The 18208-nt window shown below is 52.4% G+C and overlaps 19 protein-coding genes across 19 annotated transcripts, besides 3 other annotated features; all 19 read left to right on the top strand.

Annotated features, from left to right (window-relative positions):
• Nucleotides 1-32: 32 nt before the first annotated feature.
• Nucleotides 33-833, top strand: Tb10.406.0290 (protein tyrosine phosphatase, putative; the record flags this gene model as incomplete). Its single annotated transcript, XM_818188.1, has 1 exon — nucleotides 33-833. One exon carries the CDS (start codon nucleotides 33-35, stop codon nucleotides 831-833), a length of 801 nt encoding a protein of 266 aa, XP_823281.1.
• A 1103-nt stretch (nucleotides 834-1936) lies between these two features.
• Tb10.406.0320 (ARP2/3 complex 16kDa subunit, putative) lies at nucleotides 1937-2272 on the top strand (the record flags this gene model as incomplete). Its single annotated transcript, XM_818187.1, has 1 exon — nucleotides 1937-2272. One exon carries the CDS (start codon nucleotides 1937-1939, stop codon nucleotides 2270-2272), a length of 336 nt encoding a protein of 111 aa, XP_823280.1.
• Nucleotides 2273-2276: 4 nt separating this feature from the next.
• Nucleotides 2277-14721: a repeat region.
• Nucleotides 2593-2931, top strand: Tb10.406.0330 (histone H2B, putative; the record flags this gene model as incomplete). Its single annotated transcript, XM_818186.1, has 1 exon — nucleotides 2593-2931. One exon carries the CDS (start codon nucleotides 2593-2595, stop codon nucleotides 2929-2931), a length of 339 nt encoding a protein of 112 aa, XP_823279.1.
• Tb10.406.0340 (histone H2B, putative) lies at nucleotides 3501-3839 on the top strand (the record flags this gene model as incomplete). The annotated part of the gene is made up of 1 exon (XM_818185.1): nucleotides 3501-3839. One exon carries the CDS (start codon nucleotides 3501-3503, stop codon nucleotides 3837-3839), a length of 339 nt encoding a protein of 112 aa, XP_823278.1.
• On the top strand, nucleotides 4404-4742 carry Tb10.406.0350 (histone H2B, putative; the record flags this gene model as incomplete). Its single annotated transcript, XM_818184.1, has 1 exon — nucleotides 4404-4742. One exon carries the CDS (start codon nucleotides 4404-4406, stop codon nucleotides 4740-4742), a length of 339 nt encoding a protein of 112 aa, XP_823277.1.
• Nucleotides 5312-5650, top strand: Tb10.406.0360 (histone H2B, putative; the record flags this gene model as incomplete). Its single annotated transcript, XM_818183.1, has 1 exon — nucleotides 5312-5650. One exon carries the CDS (start codon nucleotides 5312-5314, stop codon nucleotides 5648-5650), a length of 339 nt encoding a protein of 112 aa, XP_823276.1.
• On the top strand, nucleotides 6220-6558 carry Tb10.406.0370 (histone H2B, putative; the record flags this gene model as incomplete). Its single annotated transcript, XM_818182.1, has 1 exon — nucleotides 6220-6558. One exon carries the CDS (start codon nucleotides 6220-6222, stop codon nucleotides 6556-6558), a length of 339 nt encoding a protein of 112 aa, XP_823275.1.
• On the top strand, nucleotides 7123-7461 carry Tb10.406.0380 (histone H2B, putative; the record flags this gene model as incomplete). Its single annotated transcript, XM_818181.1, has 1 exon — nucleotides 7123-7461. One exon carries the CDS (start codon nucleotides 7123-7125, stop codon nucleotides 7459-7461), a length of 339 nt encoding a protein of 112 aa, XP_823274.1.
• Nucleotides 8025-8363, top strand: Tb10.406.0390 (histone H2B, putative; the record flags this gene model as incomplete). Its single annotated transcript, XM_818180.1, has 1 exon — nucleotides 8025-8363. One exon carries the CDS (start codon nucleotides 8025-8027, stop codon nucleotides 8361-8363), a length of 339 nt encoding a protein of 112 aa, XP_823273.1.
• Tb10.406.0400 (histone H2B, putative) lies at nucleotides 8933-9271 on the top strand (the record flags this gene model as incomplete). The annotated part of the gene is made up of 1 exon (XM_818179.1): nucleotides 8933-9271. One exon carries the CDS (start codon nucleotides 8933-8935, stop codon nucleotides 9269-9271), a length of 339 nt encoding a protein of 112 aa, XP_823272.1.
• Nucleotides 9841-10179, top strand: Tb10.406.0410 (histone H2B, putative; the record flags this gene model as incomplete). The annotated part of the gene is made up of 1 exon (XM_818178.1): nucleotides 9841-10179. One exon carries the CDS (start codon nucleotides 9841-9843, stop codon nucleotides 10177-10179), a length of 339 nt encoding a protein of 112 aa, XP_823271.1.
• On the top strand, nucleotides 10744-11082 carry Tb10.406.0420 (histone H2B, putative; the record flags this gene model as incomplete). The annotated part of the gene is made up of 1 exon (XM_818177.1): nucleotides 10744-11082. One exon carries the CDS (start codon nucleotides 10744-10746, stop codon nucleotides 11080-11082), a length of 339 nt encoding a protein of 112 aa, XP_823270.1.
• Tb10.406.0430 (histone H2B, putative) lies at nucleotides 11652-11990 on the top strand (the record flags this gene model as incomplete). The annotated part of the gene is made up of 1 exon (XM_818176.1): nucleotides 11652-11990. The coding sequence occupies one exon, from the start codon at nucleotides 11652-11654 to the stop codon at nucleotides 11988-11990; it is 339 nt and encodes a 112-aa protein (XP_823269.1).
• Nucleotides 12555-12893, top strand: Tb10.406.0440 (histone H2B, putative; the record flags this gene model as incomplete). Its single annotated transcript, XM_818175.1, has 1 exon — nucleotides 12555-12893. One exon carries the CDS (start codon nucleotides 12555-12557, stop codon nucleotides 12891-12893), a length of 339 nt encoding a protein of 112 aa, XP_823268.1.
• On the top strand, nucleotides 13463-13801 carry Tb10.406.0450 (histone H2B, putative; the record flags this gene model as incomplete). The annotated part of the gene is made up of 1 exon (XM_818174.1): nucleotides 13463-13801. One exon carries the CDS (start codon nucleotides 13463-13465, stop codon nucleotides 13799-13801), a length of 339 nt encoding a protein of 112 aa, XP_823267.1.
• Nucleotides 14371-14709, top strand: Tb10.406.0460 (histone H2B, putative; the record flags this gene model as incomplete). Its single annotated transcript, XM_818173.1, has 1 exon — nucleotides 14371-14709. The coding sequence occupies one exon, from the start codon at nucleotides 14371-14373 to the stop codon at nucleotides 14707-14709; it is 339 nt and encodes a 112-aa protein (XP_823266.1).
• A 7-nt stretch (nucleotides 14722-14728) lies between the features above and the next one.
• Nucleotides 14729-14784: a microsatellite.
• Nucleotides 14785-14813: 29 nt separating this feature from the next.
• Tb10.406.0470 (mitochondrial carrier protein, putative) lies at nucleotides 14814-15956 on the top strand (the record flags this gene model as incomplete). The annotated part of the gene is made up of 1 exon (XM_818172.1): nucleotides 14814-15956. One exon carries the CDS (start codon nucleotides 14814-14816, stop codon nucleotides 15954-15956), a length of 1143 nt encoding a protein of 380 aa, XP_823265.1.
• Nucleotides 14909-14953: a sequence feature (A-rich).
• A 525-nt stretch (nucleotides 15957-16481) lies between the features above and the next one.
• On the top strand, nucleotides 16482-17516 carry Tb10.406.0480 (hypothetical protein, conserved; the record flags this gene model as incomplete). The annotated part of the gene is made up of 1 exon (XM_818171.1): nucleotides 16482-17516. One exon carries the CDS (start codon nucleotides 16482-16484, stop codon nucleotides 17514-17516), a length of 1035 nt encoding a protein of 344 aa, XP_823264.1.
• Nucleotides 17517-17737: 221 nt separating this feature from the next.
• Tb10.406.0490 (monothiol glutaredoxin, putative) lies at nucleotides 17738-18133 on the top strand (the record flags this gene model as incomplete). The annotated part of the gene is made up of 1 exon (XM_818170.1): nucleotides 17738-18133. One exon carries the CDS (start codon nucleotides 17738-17740, stop codon nucleotides 18131-18133), a length of 396 nt encoding a protein of 131 aa, XP_823263.1.
• Nucleotides 18134-18208: the final 75 nt, after the last annotated feature.

Genomic DNA, 18208 nt, shown 5'->3' with positions numbered 1-18208 from the left:
AACCAACCCGCGTTGACAATCAATGCCACGCTATGGTGCTATTTTTTTTTTTTTGTCTCTCATCGGGGCGTATGGTAGTTAAGTTGAAATTATCATTATACAGCTGTAGCACCACATTTCTCACACTTGTACATCCGCTGCTAATGCTCTCCAAAGTATATTTACTTGCCTATAATGGTGTGCTGCTGGCGGGATGGTCCACAATTCTCATGAAGATAGTGCAGCACCTCAGTACCGGTGGCCGTTTCGCTGATGTTTACTCACTCATTGCTCCGCTGCTCGTTGTGTCTCAAAGTGCAGCGGTGCTGGAGGTTTTGCACGCCTTGTTCGGCCTTGTCCGTAGCCCGGTTGGAACGACGCTTCTGCAGGTGCTTTCTCGGCTTTTGGTGTTGTACGGTGCCCTGGAGATTGGCCCCACTGCGGCGCGCATGAGCCCCTTTGCGACCCAAATGATTGTTGCGTGGTCACTGGCAGAAGTGATTCGCTACACGTTTTATGCATCAAACCTTGCGGGCGTGAAGCTAAAGCCCGTTACGTGGTTGCGATATTCCGCATTTACAGTCTTGTATCCAATGGGTATAACGGGCGAAATTGCTTGCTTCATAAGTGCTCTGCCGTACATCAGGGAGAAAAAGCCCTGGACGGTGGAGCTTCCCAACCGCCTTAACTTTTCCTTCTCATGGTACTACACTGTTTTGCTCCTACTTGCCGTTGTCTATCCAGCGGGGAGCTATGTAATGTACACTTACATGCTTCAGCAGCGCAGGAAGGCACTGAAAGCAACAGATGACGCATCACAAACTGATGTTTCCAACAAGAAGAAGGCAAGCTGAGGTTTCATTCGTGCACTGTTTAACTTCGCTTCAGTGGTGGGAGGGAAAAAGGAGGTCGAAATGGATTTGCACCTTGGTTTTCTCAGGGAGGCAGTTGTTCATCAATAAGTGGGGTGAACTTTTGTTCCTGGGAGTGGTTAAGTTATCGGGAAGGAACTGGGGTGAAGAAATAAATAGATTTAGAAAAATCGAATTGCCATAAGCTTACCGTAGTGACGAGTGTGGCTACGGTATTAGTGGGGAGGTAATGGGATTTAAAATTAGGGTCGGAGTTGAATGAACGCCAACGGGGATGCCATCGGTGTGGAACGTACGAGCTCTTTATGCACGACATGACGGGCGTTTTCGTTCGGCGTCACGTGGCCATCTTGTCTCGCTTTTGTAACCTTTGGTGCGGGCGCACTGAGGGAACGCTGCGGACTGCTGTGTTTATATGTGACCGAGCTAATGTGAATGTGTGGCAATAACATCCATCGTCGGTACGAGCGTAGCGGCAATAGCGGCAGATGCTGTCGCGGTGTATGTGGAGGAATCAACTGTTTGTCTCTGTTGGGTAAGAACGGGGATTCCTTCACATACAGAAGGTGGTTTAACAGTTCATTTCGCCAAAGCAGTAATTGCGGCGCAGATCGAAGCGTTGCTAACAGTTGCTGACAAACTTGACGAGGAATTAAGTTCATTTACCAAGAAAAGCAAGTGGAAGAAAACATTTAAAGTGCCCCTTAAACATTTTACACACACACAAAAAAAAAAGTGGCAAGCTACGAAAGACAGTAATCTGCCGTTAGTTCCACACAATTGGCGCTCAACCATATGATTAGAACAGAAATAAATAATTCAGGATAACCATCCAAAAAAAACTGAGATGTTAATTAACGGCAGGGGGCAGTTGAAGACAAAAAGCGCCCCGCAATTACACGATTTACTCCCTTGCCTGAGAATACATGCTTATCTTCAACCAACTTATCGGTCTCCCCAGCCGCCAACGGCGGAAAGAAAAAAGGCTTCAAAGAAAAAAAAATAATATCAGATAGAACAAAATTAGAAACAAAGGTTGGCCGAAGCGACTCTAACAACAAATACGGATTAAGAAAAAGAAAATAATGAAAGAATTAAAAGAACTTCTGGATCAGATACAGCAAACCACGTATTCTCAACTAACATCAGCGGCTGTAAAAGAAGTATCAAGTCAACTCCACACCAAAGGGACCAGCAGTAGTGAAATAAAACACGTACTACAAGGAATCAACGAAAGGCAGCAAGACACACTCATGAAAGTTCTTTACTTCTGCCTCGATCGCGACGCAAAAAACAGCAAAACATACCTGCTGTGGCATGCAGAACTCCATAACATAACAGGAACAGGATCCATTTTACGTGTAATGGCAGAAAAAAACAAGAATTACGATGCGCAAAACAAATCAAACGAAAAAAAATAATCAAACAGTGTGTATGTATCGGTGTGGCCGCAGGCGCCATGTACTGCTATGCAAGGCAGCGTGTCATGGCAAAGAAGTCGCTGTCAGCTGTTACCCGCGCCTGCTGCTGTTGCTGTGCGGTCACATAATCTTCCTCTCCCCTTTGACTTGCGTGCGCTGCCCTCGTGTTACCTGTGCGTTGAAGTGCAACTACTTCTTTTTTCATTTCTTCTCTTCCACATTGTATTGCGGTGCTGTTACCTCCGATTTGTTGGTGTGTGCATAGATTTCACGCTACAAGCTACCTCAGGCAACTCGCATCAACAATCTACAAGGGAACGATGGCCACTCCTAAGAGCACACCGGCCAAGACGCGCAAGGAGGCGAAGAAGACGCGGCGCCAGCGCAAGCGCACATGGAACGTCTACGTCAGCCGCTCACTCCGCTCGATCAACAGCCAGATGTCGATGACCAGCCGGACGATGAAGATCGTGAACTCATTTGTGAACGACCTGTTTGAGCGCATTGCTGCAGAGGCTGCTACGATCGTGCGTGTGAACCGGAAGCGGACCCTGGGCGCTCGCGAGTTGCAGACGGCTGTGCGCCTCGTGCTGCCTGCTGACCTCGCGAAGCACGCGATGGCAGAGGGGACGAAGGCTGTGTCACACGCTTCCAGCTAAACATCCTACATCAGGAGACCTTTGGTTTGCCACCTTGACATTAGATCCCTCAGTGCCCCTCAGGTGAGGCATTGATATTCCTTTTCTTTTTTATTTTCCCCCCACCATACCCTCTCCTTGTGGTGGTGATAGATTTCACTGTTTGCCGGAATGTGCCGCTGCCTTCGTTCTTTTCGTGTGTGTGTGTGTGCGTGTGGTCCACGCGCTGACACGAAGGCATTCGCATTCGCTTTTGGCACCGCTAGCGCATTTCACAGTGTGTATGTATCGGTGTGGCCGCAGGCGCTATGTACTGCTATGCAAGGCAGCGTGTCATGGCAAAGAAGTCGCTGTCAGCTGTTACCCGCGCTTGCTGCTGTTGCTGTGCGGTCACATAATCTTCCTCTCCCCTTTGACTTGCGTGCGCTGCCCTCGTGTTACCTGTGCGTTGAAGTGCAACTACTTCTTTTTTCATTTCTTCTCTTCCACATTGTATTGCGGTGCTGTTACCTCCGATTTGTTGGTGTGTGCATAGATTTCACGCTACAAGCTACCTCAAGCAACTCGCATCAACAATCTACAAGGGAACGATGGCCACTCCTAAGAGCACACCGGCTAAGACGCACAAGGAGGCGAAGAAGACGCGGCGCCAGCGCAAGCGCACATGGAACGTCTACGTCAGCCGCTCACTCCGCTCGATCAACAACCAGATGTCGATGACCAGCCGGACGATGAAGATCGTGAACTCATTTGTGAACGACCTGTTTGAGCGCATTGCTGCAGAGGCTGCTACGATCGTGCGTGTGAACCGAAAGCGGACCCTGGGCGCTCGCGAGTTGCAGACGGCTGTGCGCCTTGTGCTGCCTGCTGACCTCGCGAAGCACGCGATGGCAGAGGGGACGAAGGCTGTGTCACACGCTTCCAGCTAAACACCCTACATCAGGAGACCTTTGGTTTGCCACCTTGACATTAGATCCCTCAGTGCCCCTCAGGTGAGGCATTGATATTCCTTTTTTATTTTCCCCCCACCATACCCTCTCCTTGTGGTGGTGATAGATTTCACTGTTTGCCGGAATGTGCCGCTGCCTTCGTTCTTTTCGTGTGTGTGTGTGTGCGTGTGGTCCACGCGCTGACACGAAGGCATTCGCATTCGCTTTTGGCACCGCTAGCGCATTTCACAGTGTGTATGTATCGGTGTGGCCGCAGGCGCTATGTACTGCTATGCAAGGCAGCGTGTCATGGCAAAGAAGTCGCTGTCAGCTGTTACCCGCGCCTGCTGCTGTTGCTGTGCGGTCACATAATCTTCCTCTCCCCTTTGACTTGCGTGCGCTGCCCTCGTGTTACCTGTGCGTTGAAGTGCAACTACTTCTTTTTTCATTTCTTCTCTTCCACATTGTATTGCGGTGCTGTTACCTCCGATTTGTTGGTGTGTGCATAGATTTCACGCTACAAGCTACCTCAGGCAACTCGCATCAACAATCTACAAGGGAACGATGGCCACTCCTAAGAGCACACCGGCCAAGACGCGCAAGGAGGCGAAGAAGACGCGGCGCCAGCGCAAGCGCACATGGAACGTCTACGTCAGCCGCTCACTCCGCTCGATCAACAGCCAGATGTCGATGACCAGCCGGACGATGAAGATCGTGAACTCATTTGTGAACGACCTGTTTGAGCGCATTGCTGCAGAGGCTGCTACGATCGTGCGTGTGAACCGGAAGCGGACCCTGGGCGCTCGCGAGTTGCAGACGGCTGTGCGCCTTGTGCTGCCTGCTGACCTCGCGAAGCACGCGATGGCAGAGGGGACGAAGGCTGTGTCACACGCTTCCAGCTAAACATCCTACATCAGGAGACCTTTGGTTTGCCACCTTGACATTAGATCCCTCAGTGCCCCTCAGGTGAGGCATTGATATTCCTTTTCTTTTTTATTTTCCCCCCACCATACCCTCTCCTTGTGGTGGTGATAGATTTCACTGTTTGCCGGAATGTGCCGCTGCCTTCGTTCTTTTCGTGTGTGTGTGTGTGCGTGTGGTCCACGCGCTGACACGAAGGCATTCGCATTCGCTTTTGGCACCGCTAGCGCATTTCACAGTGTGTATGTATCGGTGTGGCCGCAGGCGCTATGTACTGCTATGCAAGGCAGCGTGTCATGGCAAAGAAGTCGCTGTCAGCTGTTACCCGCGCTTGCTGCTGTTGCTGTGCGGTCACATAATCTTCCTCTCCCCTTTGACTTGCGTGCGCTGCCCTCGTGTTACCTGTGCGTTGAAGTGCAACTACTTCTTTTTTCATTTCTTCTCTTCCACATTGTATTGCGGTGCTGTTACCTCCGATTTGTTGGTGTGTGCATAGATTTCACGCTACAAGCTACCTCAGGCAACTCGCATCAACAATCTACAAGGGAACGATGGCCACTCCTAAGAGCACACCGGCTAAGACGCGCAAGGAGGCGAAGAAGACGCGGCGCCAGCGCAAGCGCACATGGAACGTCTACGTCAGCCGCTCACTCCGCTCGATCAACAGCCAGATGTCGATGACCAGCCGGACGATGAAGATCGTGAACTCATTTGTGAACGACCTGTTTGAGCGCATTGCTGCAGAGGCTGCTACGATCGTGCGTGTGAACCGGAAGCGGACCCTGGGCGCTCGCGAGTTGCAGACGGCTGTGCGCCTTGTGCTGCCTGCTGACCTCGCGAAGCACGCGATGGCAGAGGGGACGAAGGCTGTGTCACACGCTTCCAGCTAAACACCCTACATCAGGAGACCTTTGGTTTGCCACCTTGACATTAGATCCCTCAGTGCCCCTCAGGTGAGGCATTGATATTCCTTTTCTTTTTTATTTTCCCCCCACCATACCCTCTCCTTGTGGTGGTGATGGATTTCACTGTTTGCCGGAATGTGCCGCTGCCTTCGTTCTTTTCGTGTGTGTGTGTGTGCGTGTGGTCCACGCGCTGACACGAAGGCATTCGCATTCGCTTTTGGCACCGCTAGCGCATTTCACAGTGTGTATGTATCGGTGTGGCCGCAAGCGCTATGTACTGCTATGCAAGGCAGCGTGTCATGGCAAAGAAGTCGCTGTCAGCTGTTACCCGCGCCTGCTGCTGTTGCTGTGCGGTCACACAATCTTCCTCTCCCCTTTGACTTGCGTGCGCTGCCCTCGTGTTACCTGTGCGTTGAAGTGCAACTACTTCTTTTTTCATTTCTTCTCTTCCACATTGTATTGCGGTGCTGTTACCTCCGATTTGTTGGTGTGTGCATAGATTTCACGCTACAAGCGACCTCAGGCAACTCGCATCAACAATCTACAAGGGAACGATGGCCACTCCTAAGAGCACACCGGCCAAGACGCGCAAGGAGGCGAAGAAGACGCGGCGCCAGCGCAAGCGCACATGGAACGTCTACGTCAGCCGCTCACTCCGCTCGATCAACAGCCAGATGTCGATGACCAGCCGGACGATGAAGATCGTGAACTCATTTGTGAACGACCTGTTTGAGCGCATTGCTGCAGAGGCTGCTACGATCGTGCGTGTGAACCGGAAGCGGACCCTGGGCGCTCGCGAGTTGCAGACGGCTGTGCGCCTTGTGCTGCCTGCTGACCTCGCGAAGCACGCGATGGCAGAGGGGACGAAGGCTGTGTCACACGCTTCCAGCTAAACACCCTACATCAGGAGACCTTTGGTTTGCCACCTTGACATTAGATCCCTCAGTGCCCCTCAGGTGAGGCATTGATATTCCTTTTTTATTTTCCCCCCACCATACCCTCTCCTTGTGGTGGTGATAGATTTCACTGTTTGCCGGAATGTGCCGCTGCCTTCGTTCTTTTCGTGTGTGTGTGTGTGCGTGTGGTCCACGCGCTGACACGAAGGCATTCGCATTCGCTTTTGGCACCGCTAGCGCATTTCACAGTGTGTATGTATCGGTGTGGCCGCAGGCGCTATGTACTGCTATGCAAGGCAGCGTGTCATGGCAAAGAAGTCGCTGTCAGCTGTTACCCGCGCTTGCTGCTGTTGCTGTGCGGTCACATAATCTTCCTCTCCCCTTTGACTTGCGTGCGCTGCCCTCGTGTTACCTGTGCGTTGAAGTGCAACTACTTCTTTTTTCATTTCTTCTCTTCCACATTGTATTGCGGTGCTGTTACCTCCGATTTGTTGGTGTGTGCATAGATTTCACGCTACAAGCGACCTCAGGCAACTCGCATCAACAATCTACAAGGGAACGATGGCCACTCCTAAGAGCACACCGGCCAAGACGCGCAAGGAGGCGAAGAAGACGCGGCGCCAGCGCAAGCGCACATGGAACGTCTACGTCAGCCGCTCACTCCGCTCGATCAACAGCCAGATGTCGATGACCAGCCGGACGATGAAGATCGTGAACTCATTTGTGAACGACCTGTTTGAGCGCATTGCTGCAGAGGCTGCTACGATCGTGCGTGTGAACCGGAAGCGGACCCTGGGCGCTCGCGAGTTGCAGACGGCTGTGCGCCTTGTGCTGCCTGCTGACCTCGCGAAGCACGCGATGGCAGAGGGGACGAAGGCTGTGTCACACGCTTCCAGCTAAACATCCTACATCAGGAGACCTTTGGTTTGCCACCTTGACATTAGATCCCTCAGTGCCCCTCAGGTGAGGCATTGATATTCCTTTTTTATTTTCCCCCACCATATCCTCTCCTTGTGGTGGTGATAGATTTCACTGTTTGCCGGAATGTGCCGCTGCCTTCGTTCTTTTCGTGTGTGTGTGTGTGCGTGTGGTCCACGCGCTGACACGAAGGCATTCGCATTCGCTTTTGGCACCGCTAGCGCATTTCACAGTGTGTATGTATCGGTGTGGCCGCAGGCGCTATGTACTGCTATGCAAGGCAGCGTGTCATGGCAAAGAAGTCGCTGTCAGCTGTTACCCGCGCCTGCTGCTGTTGCTGTGCGGTCACATAATCTTCCTCTCCCCTTTGACTTGCGTGCGCTGCCCTCGTGTTACCTGTGCGTTGAAGTGCAACTACTTCTTTTTTCATTTCTTCTCTTCCACATTGTATTGCGGTGCTGTTACCTCCGATTTGTTGGTGTGTGCATAGATTTCACGCTACAAGCTACCTCAGGCAACTCGCATCAACAATCTACAAGGGAACGATGGCCACTCCTAAGAGCACACCGGCCAAGACGCGCAAGGAGGCGAAGAAGACGCGGCGCCAGCGCAAGCGCACATGGAACGTCTACGTCAGCCGCTCACTCCGCTCGATCAACAACCAGATGTCGATGACCAGCCGGACGATGAAGATCGTGAACTCATTTGTGAACGACCTGTTTGAGCGCATTGCTGCAGAGGCTGCTACGATCGTGCGTGTGAACCGGAAGCGGACCCTGGGCGCTCGCGAGTTGCAGACGGCTGTGCGCCTTGTGCTGCCTGCTGACCTCGCGAAGCACGCGATGGCAGAGGGGACGAAGGCTGTGTCACACGCTTCCAGCTAAACATCCTACATCAGGAGACCTTTGGTTTGCCACCTTGACATTAGATCCCTCAGTGCCCCTCAGGTGAGGCATTGATATTCCTTTTCTTTTTTATTTTCCCCCCACCATATCCTCTCCTTGTGGTGGTGATAGATTTCACTGTTTGCCGGAATGTGCCGCTGCCTTCGTTCTTTTCGTGTGTGTGTGTGTGCGTGTGGTCCACGCGCTGACACGAAGGCATTCGCATTCGCTTTTGGCACCGCTAGCGCATTTCACAGTGTGTATGTATCGGTGTGGCCGCAGGCGCTATGTACTGCTATGCAAGGCAGCGTGTCATGGCAAAGAAGTCGCTGTCAGCTGTTACCCGCCCCTGCTGCTGTTGCTGTGCGGTCACATAATCTTCCTCTCCCCTTTGACTTGCGTGCGCTGCCCTCGTGTTACCTGTGCGTTGAAGTGCAACTACTTCTTTTTTCATTTCTTCTCTTCCACATTGTATTGCGGTGCTGTTACCTCCGATTTGTTGGTGTGTGCATAGATTTCACGCTACAAGCTACCTCAGGCAACTCGCATCAACAATCTACAAGGGAACGATGGCCACTCCTAAGAGCACACCGGCCAAGACGCGCAAGGAGGCGAAGAAGACGCGGCGCCAGCGCAAGCGCACATGGAACGTCTACGTCAGCCGCTCACTCCGCTCGATCAACAGCCAGATGTCGATGACCAGCCGGACGATGAAGATCGTGAACTCATTTGTGAACGACCTGTTTGAGCGCATTGCTGCAGAGGCTGCTACGATCGTGCGTGTGAACCGGAAGCGGACCCTGGGCGCTCGCGAGTTGCAGACGGCTGTGCGCCTTGTGCTGCCTGCTGACCTCGCGAAGCACGCGATGGCAGAGGGGACGAAGGCTGTGTCACACGCTTCCAGCTAAACACCCTACATCAGGAGACCTTTGGTTTGCCACCTTGACATTAGATCCCTCAGTGCCCCTCAGGTGAGGCATTGATATTCCTTTTCTTTTTTATTTTCCCCCCACCATACCCTCTCCTTGTGGTGGTGATAGATTTCACTGTTTGCCGGAATGTGCCGCTGCCTTCGTTCTTTTCGTGTGTGTGTGTGTGCGTGTGGTCCACGCGCTGACACGAAGGCATTCGCATTCGCTTTTGGCACCGCTAGCGCATTTCACAGTGTGTATGTATCGGTGTGGCCGCAGGCGCTATGTACTGCTATGCAAGGCAGCGTGTCATGGCAAAGAAGTCGCTGTCAGCTGTTACCCGCGCCTGCTGCTGTTGCTGTGCGGTCACATAATCTTCCTCTCCCCTTTGACTTGCGTGCGCTGCCCTCGTGTTACCTGTGCGTTGAAGTGCAACTACTTCTTTTTTCATTTCTTCTCTTCCACATTGTATTGCGGTGCTGTTACCTCCGATTTGTTGGTGTGTGCATAGATTTCACGCTACAAGCTACCTCAGGCAACTCGCATCAACAATCTACAAGGGAACGATGGCCACTCCTAAGAGCACACCGGCCAAGACGCGCAAGGAGGCGAAGAAGACGCGGCGCCAGCGCAAGCGCACATGGAACGTCTACGTCAGCCGCTCACTCCGCTCGATCAACAGCCAGATGTCGATGACCAGCCGGACGATGAAGATCGTGAACTCATTTGTGAACGACCTGTTTGAGCGCATTGCTGCAGAGGCTGCTACGATCGTGCGTGTGAACCGGAAGCGGACCCTGGGCGCTCGCGAGTTGCAGACGGCTGTGCGCCTTGTGCTGCCTGCTGACCTCGCGAAGCACGCGATGGCAGAGGGGACGAAGGCTGTGTCACACGCTTCCAGCTAAACACCCTACATCAGGAGACCTTTGGTTTGCCACCTTGACATTAGATCCCTCAGTGCCCCTCAGGTGAGGCATTGATATTCCTTTTTTATTTTCCCCCCACCATATCCTCTCCTTGTGGTGGTGATGGATTTCACTGTTTGCCGGAATGTGCCGCTGCCTTCGTTCTTTTCGTGTGTGTGTGTGTGCGTGTGGTCCACGCGCTGACACGAAGGCATTCGCATTCGCTTTTGGCACCGCTAGCGCATTTCACAGTGTGTATGTATCGGTGTGGCCGCAGGCGCTATGTACTGCTATGCAAGGCAGCGTGTCATGGCAAAGAAGTCGCTGTCAGCTGTTACCCGCGCTTGCTGCTGTTGCTGTGCGGTCACACAATCTTCCTCTCCCCTTTGACTTGCGTGCGCTGCCCTCGTGTTACCTGTGCGTTGAAGTGCAACTACTTCTTTTTTCATTTCTTCTCTTCCACATTGTATTGCGGTGCTGTTACCTCCGATTTGTTGGTGTGTGCATAGATTTCACGCTACAAGCGACCTCAGGCAACTCGCATCAACAATCTACAAGGGAACGATGGCCACTCCTAAGAGCACACCGGCCAAGACGCGCAAGGAGGCGAAGAAGACGCGGCGCCAGCGCAAGCGCACATGGAACGTCTACGTCAGCCGCTCACTCCGCTCGATCAACAGCCAGATGTCGATGACCAGCCGGACGATGAAGATCGTGAACTCATTTGTGAACGACCTGTTTGAGCGCATTGCTGCAGAGGCTGCTACGATCGTGCGTGTGAACCGGAAGCGGACCCTGGGCGCTCGCGAGTTGCAGACGGCTGTGCGCCTTGTGCTGCCTGCTGACCTCGCGAAGCACGCGATGGCAGAGGGGACGAAGGCTGTGTCACACGCTTCCAGCTAAACACCCTACATCAGGAGACCTTTGGTTTGCCACCTTGACATTAGATCCCTCAGTGCCCCTCAGGTGAGGCATTGATATTCCTTTTCTTTTTTATTTTCCCCCCACCATACCCTCTCCTTGTGGTGGTGATGGATTTCACTGTTTGCCAGAATGTGCCGCTGCCTTCGTTCTTTTCGTGTGTGTGTGTGTGCGTGTGGTCCACGCGCTGACATGAAGGCATTCGCATTCGCTTTTGGCACCGCTAGCGCATTTCACAGTGTGTATGTATCGGTGTGGCCGCAGGCGCTATGTACTGCTATGCAAGGCAGCGTGTCATGGCAAAGAAGTCGCTGTCAGCTGTTACCCGCACTTGCTGCTGTTGCTGTGCGGTCACATAATCTTCCTCTCCCCTTTGACTTGCGTGCGCTGCCCTCGTGTTACCTGTGCGTTGAAGTGCAACTACTTCTTTTTTCATTTCTTCTCTTCCACATTGTATTGCGGTGCTGTTACCTCCGATTTGTTGGTGTGTGCATAGATTTCACGCTACAAGCTACCTCAGGCAACTCGCATCAACAATCTACAAGGGAACGATGGCCACTCCTAAGAGCACACCGGCCAAGACGCGCAAGGAGGCGAAGAAGACGCGGCGCCAGCGCAAGCGCACATGGAACGTCTACGTCAGCCGCTCACTCCGCTCGATCAACAGCCAGATGTCGATGACCAGCCGGACGATGAAGATCGTGAACTCATTTGTGAACGACCTGTTTGAGCGCATTGCTGCAGAGGCTGCTACGATCGTGCGTGTGAACCGGAAGCGGACCCTGGGCGCTCGCGAGTTGCAGACGGCTGTGCGCCTTGTGCTGCCTGCTGACCTCGCGAAGCACGCGATGGCAGAGGGGACGAAGGCTGTGTCACACGCTTCCAGCTAAACATCCTACATCAGGAGACCTTTGGTTTGCCACCTTGACATTAGATCCCTCAGTGCCCCTCAGGTGAGGCATTGATATTCCTTTTTTATTTTCCCCCCACCATACCCTCTCCTTGTGGTGGTGATAGATTTCACTGTTTGCCGGAATGTGCCGCTGCCTTCGTTCTTTTCGTGTGTGTGTGTGTGCGTGTGGTCCACGCGCTGACACGAAGGCATTCGCATTCGCTTTTGGCACCGCTAGCGCATTTCACAGTGTGTATGTATCGGTGTGGCCGCAGGCGCTATGTACTGCTATGCAAGGCAGCGTGTCATGGCAAAGAAGTCGCTGTCAGCTGTTACCCGCGCCTGCTGCTGTTGCTGTGCGGTCACATAATCTTCCTCTCCCCTTTGACTTGCGTGCGCTGCCCTCGTGTTACCTGTGCGTTGAAGTGCAACTACTTCTTTTTTCATTTCTTCTCTTCCACATTGTATTGCGGTGCTGTTACCTCCGATTTGTTGGTGTGTGCATAGATTTCACGCTACAAGCTACCTCAGGCAACTCGCATCAACAATCTACAAGGGAACGATGGCCACTCCTAAGAGCACACCGGCTAAGACGCGCAAGGAGGCGAAGAAGACGCGGCGCCAGCGCAAGCGCACATGGAACGTCTACGTCAGCCGCTCACTCCGCTCGATCAACAGCCAGATGTCGATGACCAGCCGGACGATGAAGATCGTGAACTCATTTGTGAACGACCTGTTTGAGCGCATTGCTGCAGAGGCTGCTACGATCGTGCGTGTGAACCGGAAGCGGACCCTGGGCGCTCGCGAGTTGCAGACGGCTGTGCGCCTTGTGCTGCCTGCTGACCTCGCGAAGCACGCGATGGCAGAGGGGACGAAGGCTGTGTCACACGCTTCCAGCTAAACATCCTACATCAGGAGACCTTTGGTTTGCCACCTTGACATTAGATCCCTCAGTGCCCCTCAGGTGAGGCATTGATATTCCTTTTCTTTTTTATTTTCCCCCCACCATACCCTCTCCTTGTGGTGGTGATAGATTTCACTGTTTGCCAGAATGTGCCGCTGCCTTCGTTCTTTTCGTGTGTGTGTGTGTGCGTGTGGTCCACGCGCTGACATGAAGGCATTCGCATTCGCTTTTGGCACCGCTAGCGCATTTCACAGTGTGTATGTATCGGTGTGGCCGCAGGCGCTATGTACTGCTATGCAAGGCAGCGTGTCATGGCAAAGAAGTCGCTGTCAGCTGTTACCCGCGCTTGCTGCTGTTGCTGTGCGGTCACATAATCTTCCTCTCCCCTTTGACTTGCGTGCGCTGCCCTCGTGTTACCTGTGCGTTGAAGTGCAACTACTTCTTTTTTCATTTCTTCTCTTCCACATTGTATTGCGGTGCTGTTACCTCCGATTTGTTGGTGTGTGCATAGATTTCACGCTACAAGCTACCTCAGGCAACTCGCATCAACAATCTACAAGGGAACGATGGCCACTCCTAAGAGCACACCGGCCAAGACGCGCAAGGAGGCGAAGAAGACGCGGCGCCAGCGCAAGCGCACATGGAACGTCTACGTCAGCCGCTCACTCCGCTCGATCAACAGCCAGATGTCGATGACCAGCCGGACGATGAAGATCGTGAACTCATTTGTGAACGACCTGTTTGAGCGCATTGCTGCAGAGGCTGCTACGATCGTGCGTGTGAACCGGAAGCGGACCCTGGGCGCTCGCGAGTTGCAGACGGCTGTGCGCCTTGTGCTGCCTGCTGACCTCGCGAAGCACGCGATGGCAGAGGGGACGAAGGCTGTGTCACACGCTTCCAGCTAAACACCCTACATCAGGAGACCTTTGGTTTGCCACCTTGACATTAGATCCCTCAGTGCCCCTCAGGTGAGGCATTGATATTCCTTTTCTTTTTTATTTTCCCCCCACCATACCCTCTCCTTGTGGTGGTGATAGATTTCACTGTTTGCCAGAATGTGCCGCTGCCTTCGTTCTTTTCGTGTGTGTGTGTGTGCGTGTGGTCCACGCGCTGACATGAAGGCATTCGCATTCGCTTTTGGCACCGCTAGCGTATTTCACAGTGTGTATGTATCGGTGTGGCCGCAGGCGCTATGTACTGCTATGCAAGGCAGCGTGTCATGGCAAAGAAGTCGCTGTCAGCTGTTACCCGCGCTTGCTGCTGTTGCTGTGCGGTCACATAATCTTCCTCTCCCCTTTGACTTGCGTGCGCTGCCCTCGTGTTACCTGTGCGTTGAAGTGCAACTACTTCTTTTTTCATTTCTTCTCTTCCACATTGTATTGCGGTGCTGTTACCTCCGATTTGTTGGTGTGTGCATAGATTTCACGCTACAAGCGACCTCAGGCAACTCGCATCAACAATCTACAAGGGAACGATGGCCACTCCTAAGAGCACACCGGCCAAGACGCGCAAGGAGGCGAAGAAGACGCGGCGCCAGCGCAAGCGCACATGGAACGTCTACGTCAGCCGCTCACTCCGCTCGATCAACAGCCAGATGTCGATGACCAGCCGGACGATGAAGATCGTGAACTCATTTGTGAACGACCTGTTTGAGCGCATTGCTGCAGAGGCTGCTACGATCGTGCGTGTGAACCGGAAGCGGACCCTGGGCGCTCGCGAGTTGCAGACGGCTGTGCGCCTTGTGCTGCCTGCTGACCTCGCGAAGCACGCGATGGCAGAGGGGACGAAGGCTGTGTCACACGCTTCCAGCTAAACATCCTAAATCTCTCCGTTTTTGTTTATTTTTTGTATTTTTTTGTATTTTGTTTTGTTTTTTTTGTTTTATTTTTTTCCCTCTGTTTCCTTTCTTTTAGGTAAATGTTAGGTCGATTTGATTTTTTAGGGAAATGTAGGCTCTATTTTGTGGTTGTGTCGCGGTTATTTTCATTTGAAGGTGATTATGTTGCTTATCGTTTGTTTTTTGTTTATTTTGTTTTTTTTACTTTATCTTTTTTATTCGTGTGGAGTAGGCGTGTTGTTGTCGAGTTTTCCGCATTTTATTTTTTTTGTTGCTTTCTTGGTGGTGTCATTAGTGGTTTGGCCCATACGTCCATGACTCCTGTTGATTTGGTAAAATGTGGTGTGCAGGTTGGACTGTACAATTCTATGACAGACGGTTTTCGCTCTTTGTGGAGGAATTGTGGTGGGTGTTGGTTTCGGTCGATTTCAGTGTTTACGAGAGGGTGGGTTCCTACTTTTTTTGGTTATTCCTCACAGGGTGGTCTAAAATTTTTGTTGTATGAGTTACTGAAGTTTTGGTTTTGCTCAAGGCTTGAAGGATCTGCCGCATCTCCGATGGTGCTCAGCTATGTTAGCAAATTGGGTATTTTTGTCGTCTCTAGCGGTGTAGCTGAGATCTTCGCCGACGTTGCTTTGGCACCCTGGGAGGCTGTCAAAATCATTATCCAAACATCAAATGTTGCCCATACGGAGTTGTCGTATTTCTTTCCGCTTGTGTACTCAAGTGAGGGTATCTATGGGTTTTATAAGGGTCTTCCGGCACTCTGGTGCCGACAGGTTCCCTACACCGTTGTCAAATTTCTCAGCTTCGAGGTTATTGTACGCCTGGCGTATCGCTATTTGTTAACGTCCCCTAGTGACCCCGCACCGAAGTACGTTCAGCTGTTGGTGTCGGTCATATCTGGTGTACTTGCCGGTTTCCTTTGTGCAGCAGTGTCTCATCCTGCAGACACGGTGGTGTCGAAGCTCAATCAGCGTGTAGAGGGTTCGCCCGCGGCGGACAAGAGGAAGGTGGTCCAGATTGTTCGGGAACTTGGGTGGAGTGGGCTGTGGAAAGGCGTTGAGCTCCGTATGATGATGACGGGAGCGTTGACAGCTTTGCAGTGGCTCCTATACGACAGTTTCAAGGTTTCTGTTGGTCTCTCAGCCACAGGTGGCAATGGGGTCCGCATCAGTAACCACGTCGACTCAGACGGTAGGCCCCCAGGAGATAATAAGTGATGCATAACGGACTGTGCTCCTCTCTGAAGCAGTCGGCGTTGTTTGTCACTCAGCATATTTGATTTCTCAATTCCCCCTTGGTTCAGCCATGGCGATGTTACATGGTGATTTCTGTTCTTAACGCACAGGCGATAAGTGATATGTCGGCCTGTTGTCGTTTTTTTTGCTTTTGCTCCTCTGGTGCACTGAATTGGAGTGGCTGACGGTGTTTGCAACAACTCTAGTCTTCTGTGAACGGCCTCTTATTTGGCCTTTTCACAGACGACAGTTCATACCTTTATGCGCGTATGTACTTTGGCGGTGATCGGTGTGGCAAGTGTGTCTGGGTTTCCTGTGTGCATCCTCTTAAAATACGTTACCGCTCCCCGAGGTCGGTTGTTGTATTCCCTTCTGTTTATTTTACTCGTCATTCGTTGGTGCCCTACAAATTAGTCTGCTTGCCACTTTTTTTTTTTTTTTCTAATTCTCGAATCTAGTTGCACATTTGCCGTACGTGAAGGTGGTGGTCCTTCATGGCGACGGGTGATGCTCGACATTACAGCCATCCCTGCGTGTGCCACTGTATGCTCATTCCCGCTCGTATGCGTTGATGCAATATCTTTTTGTCGTGACTCTTCACAACCCTCACTGTTGCTGGTTGGACACGACAAGGCATGTTCGGCGTCGGTTTCTGGTGGGGCCGTCACTGTCCATAGATTTTTTCCGCAGCATCACCGACTGCTAACAGATGGTGCGGGTTACGTACCCCACTCTGGGAACCGTGCGGTGCTTGCGCTCGCTGATGCAGCTTCAACTGTGACGCTGCACAGTGTTCCACTGTATGCTACCGACAATACCAAAGGTAGTAGTGGGGACTGCAGTACCATATTTGTTGGTGAACCGTGGGAGAGGGGGGTTTATGTGAGCAAGGTTGTGCCTTTGTGTGGCAACGGTGGTGGTGGGGCGGATGCTGTTTGCGTTCGTAAGGGGGAGACGGGTGTGATGTGGGGAACTTCCTTCGAATATGCGACGGCGTGGAAGATGAGTCTGCGCCCCAACGTCGACAAGCTGGATTTGCATCGACAGCAATATCCTCATTTCTGTGCCGGGGGGTTTGTCGCGTCCTCGCGTGACACTTTATTCACCTTTGATTCACACGGCGAGGCCCAACTTCAAATGAAGATCCCGGAGGGAGTTGGACCTCTCGAGGCAGTGCAGGGAGGTGGAAGCGGGTCCCCGTTGTATGCTGTGGCGACGGGTTGCGGTACCGTTTTCCTGCACGACGCGCGTTACACCGGTGGGCCATTGTGGATTCAGCGCATCAGTGGTTGTGCTGACGCAAGGGATTTTAGTGAGAACCTAGGTGTTCATACGGTGATGATGACGAGTAATGGTAGAGATGTGTGGGCCATGCTTCTGGGGAGGAAGTTTATATTTTTGCGGTGCGTTAACGGTACCGTTACCTGCAGGTCATTTCCGTCGCCTCCTCGTTTTCTATTTCCTCAGTTCAGCCCGGCTGGTCTTTTGTTTGAAAGTAACACACTTCATGTTGTTGGCAATGCCCTGGGGAAGAGCGGTTAAGCAGTGTTCGACCGGTCCCCCTGGCGGCACCGAATTTGGTTGAGGTTATCCGCTGGGTGCTTAACGCTTTTGCAATGGGATAACTTCCCCCCCTCCCCCCACGAGCCCCGGTTTCTTTGATGCGGAGGGCGAATAAGTACCTGTTTTAACTGCTCTATTTCACCTTCATGTGGATCCTCTCTCGTTACTGATTTGTCCTGAAGGCAGAGAATTAGGTGCCCATGCTGCGCCGCATTTTTGCATCCAGTCCCGCTTTCCTGCGTTGCACGCTACCGAACCGTGCTCCAGATCAGGTTAAACCTGAACTTGCGGCGGCAATACGCAGGATTATCGCTGAGGATCGGATTGTCATTTTCCTTACGGGCACGCCCCAGGAGCCTCGCTGCGGGTTTACGGTGAAAATGGTGGATATGATGCATCAACTAGGCGTGAAGTATAGCTTTTACAACATTCTGGAGGACGATGAGGTGTGCGAGGGACTGAAGATATATAGCGACTGGCCAACGTACCCTCAGTTGTACATTGACGGTGACCTCGTTGGTGGCTATGATGTTTGTAAGGGTATGCTTCTCAGTGGCCAACTGACTAAGCTTCTAAAGGAGAAGGATCTTCTCTGAGCTTTTAACGTCGCGCTTTGTGTGGTGGCCTGCAGTGTGTTTTGTGGCGGGTCTGGGTTGCGTGAGAAGAGGCGT

The sequence above is a fragment of the Trypanosoma brucei genome, chromosome 10 (assembly GCF_000002445.2).
Source record: "Trypanosoma brucei brucei TREU927 chromosome 10, whole genome shotgun sequence".
NCBI lineage: Eukaryota > Euglenozoa > Kinetoplastea > Trypanosomatida > Trypanosomatidae > Trypanosoma > Trypanosoma brucei.
Note: the sequence above shows the minus strand (reverse complement) of the source record. Positions and strands in the feature narration are given on the sequence as shown.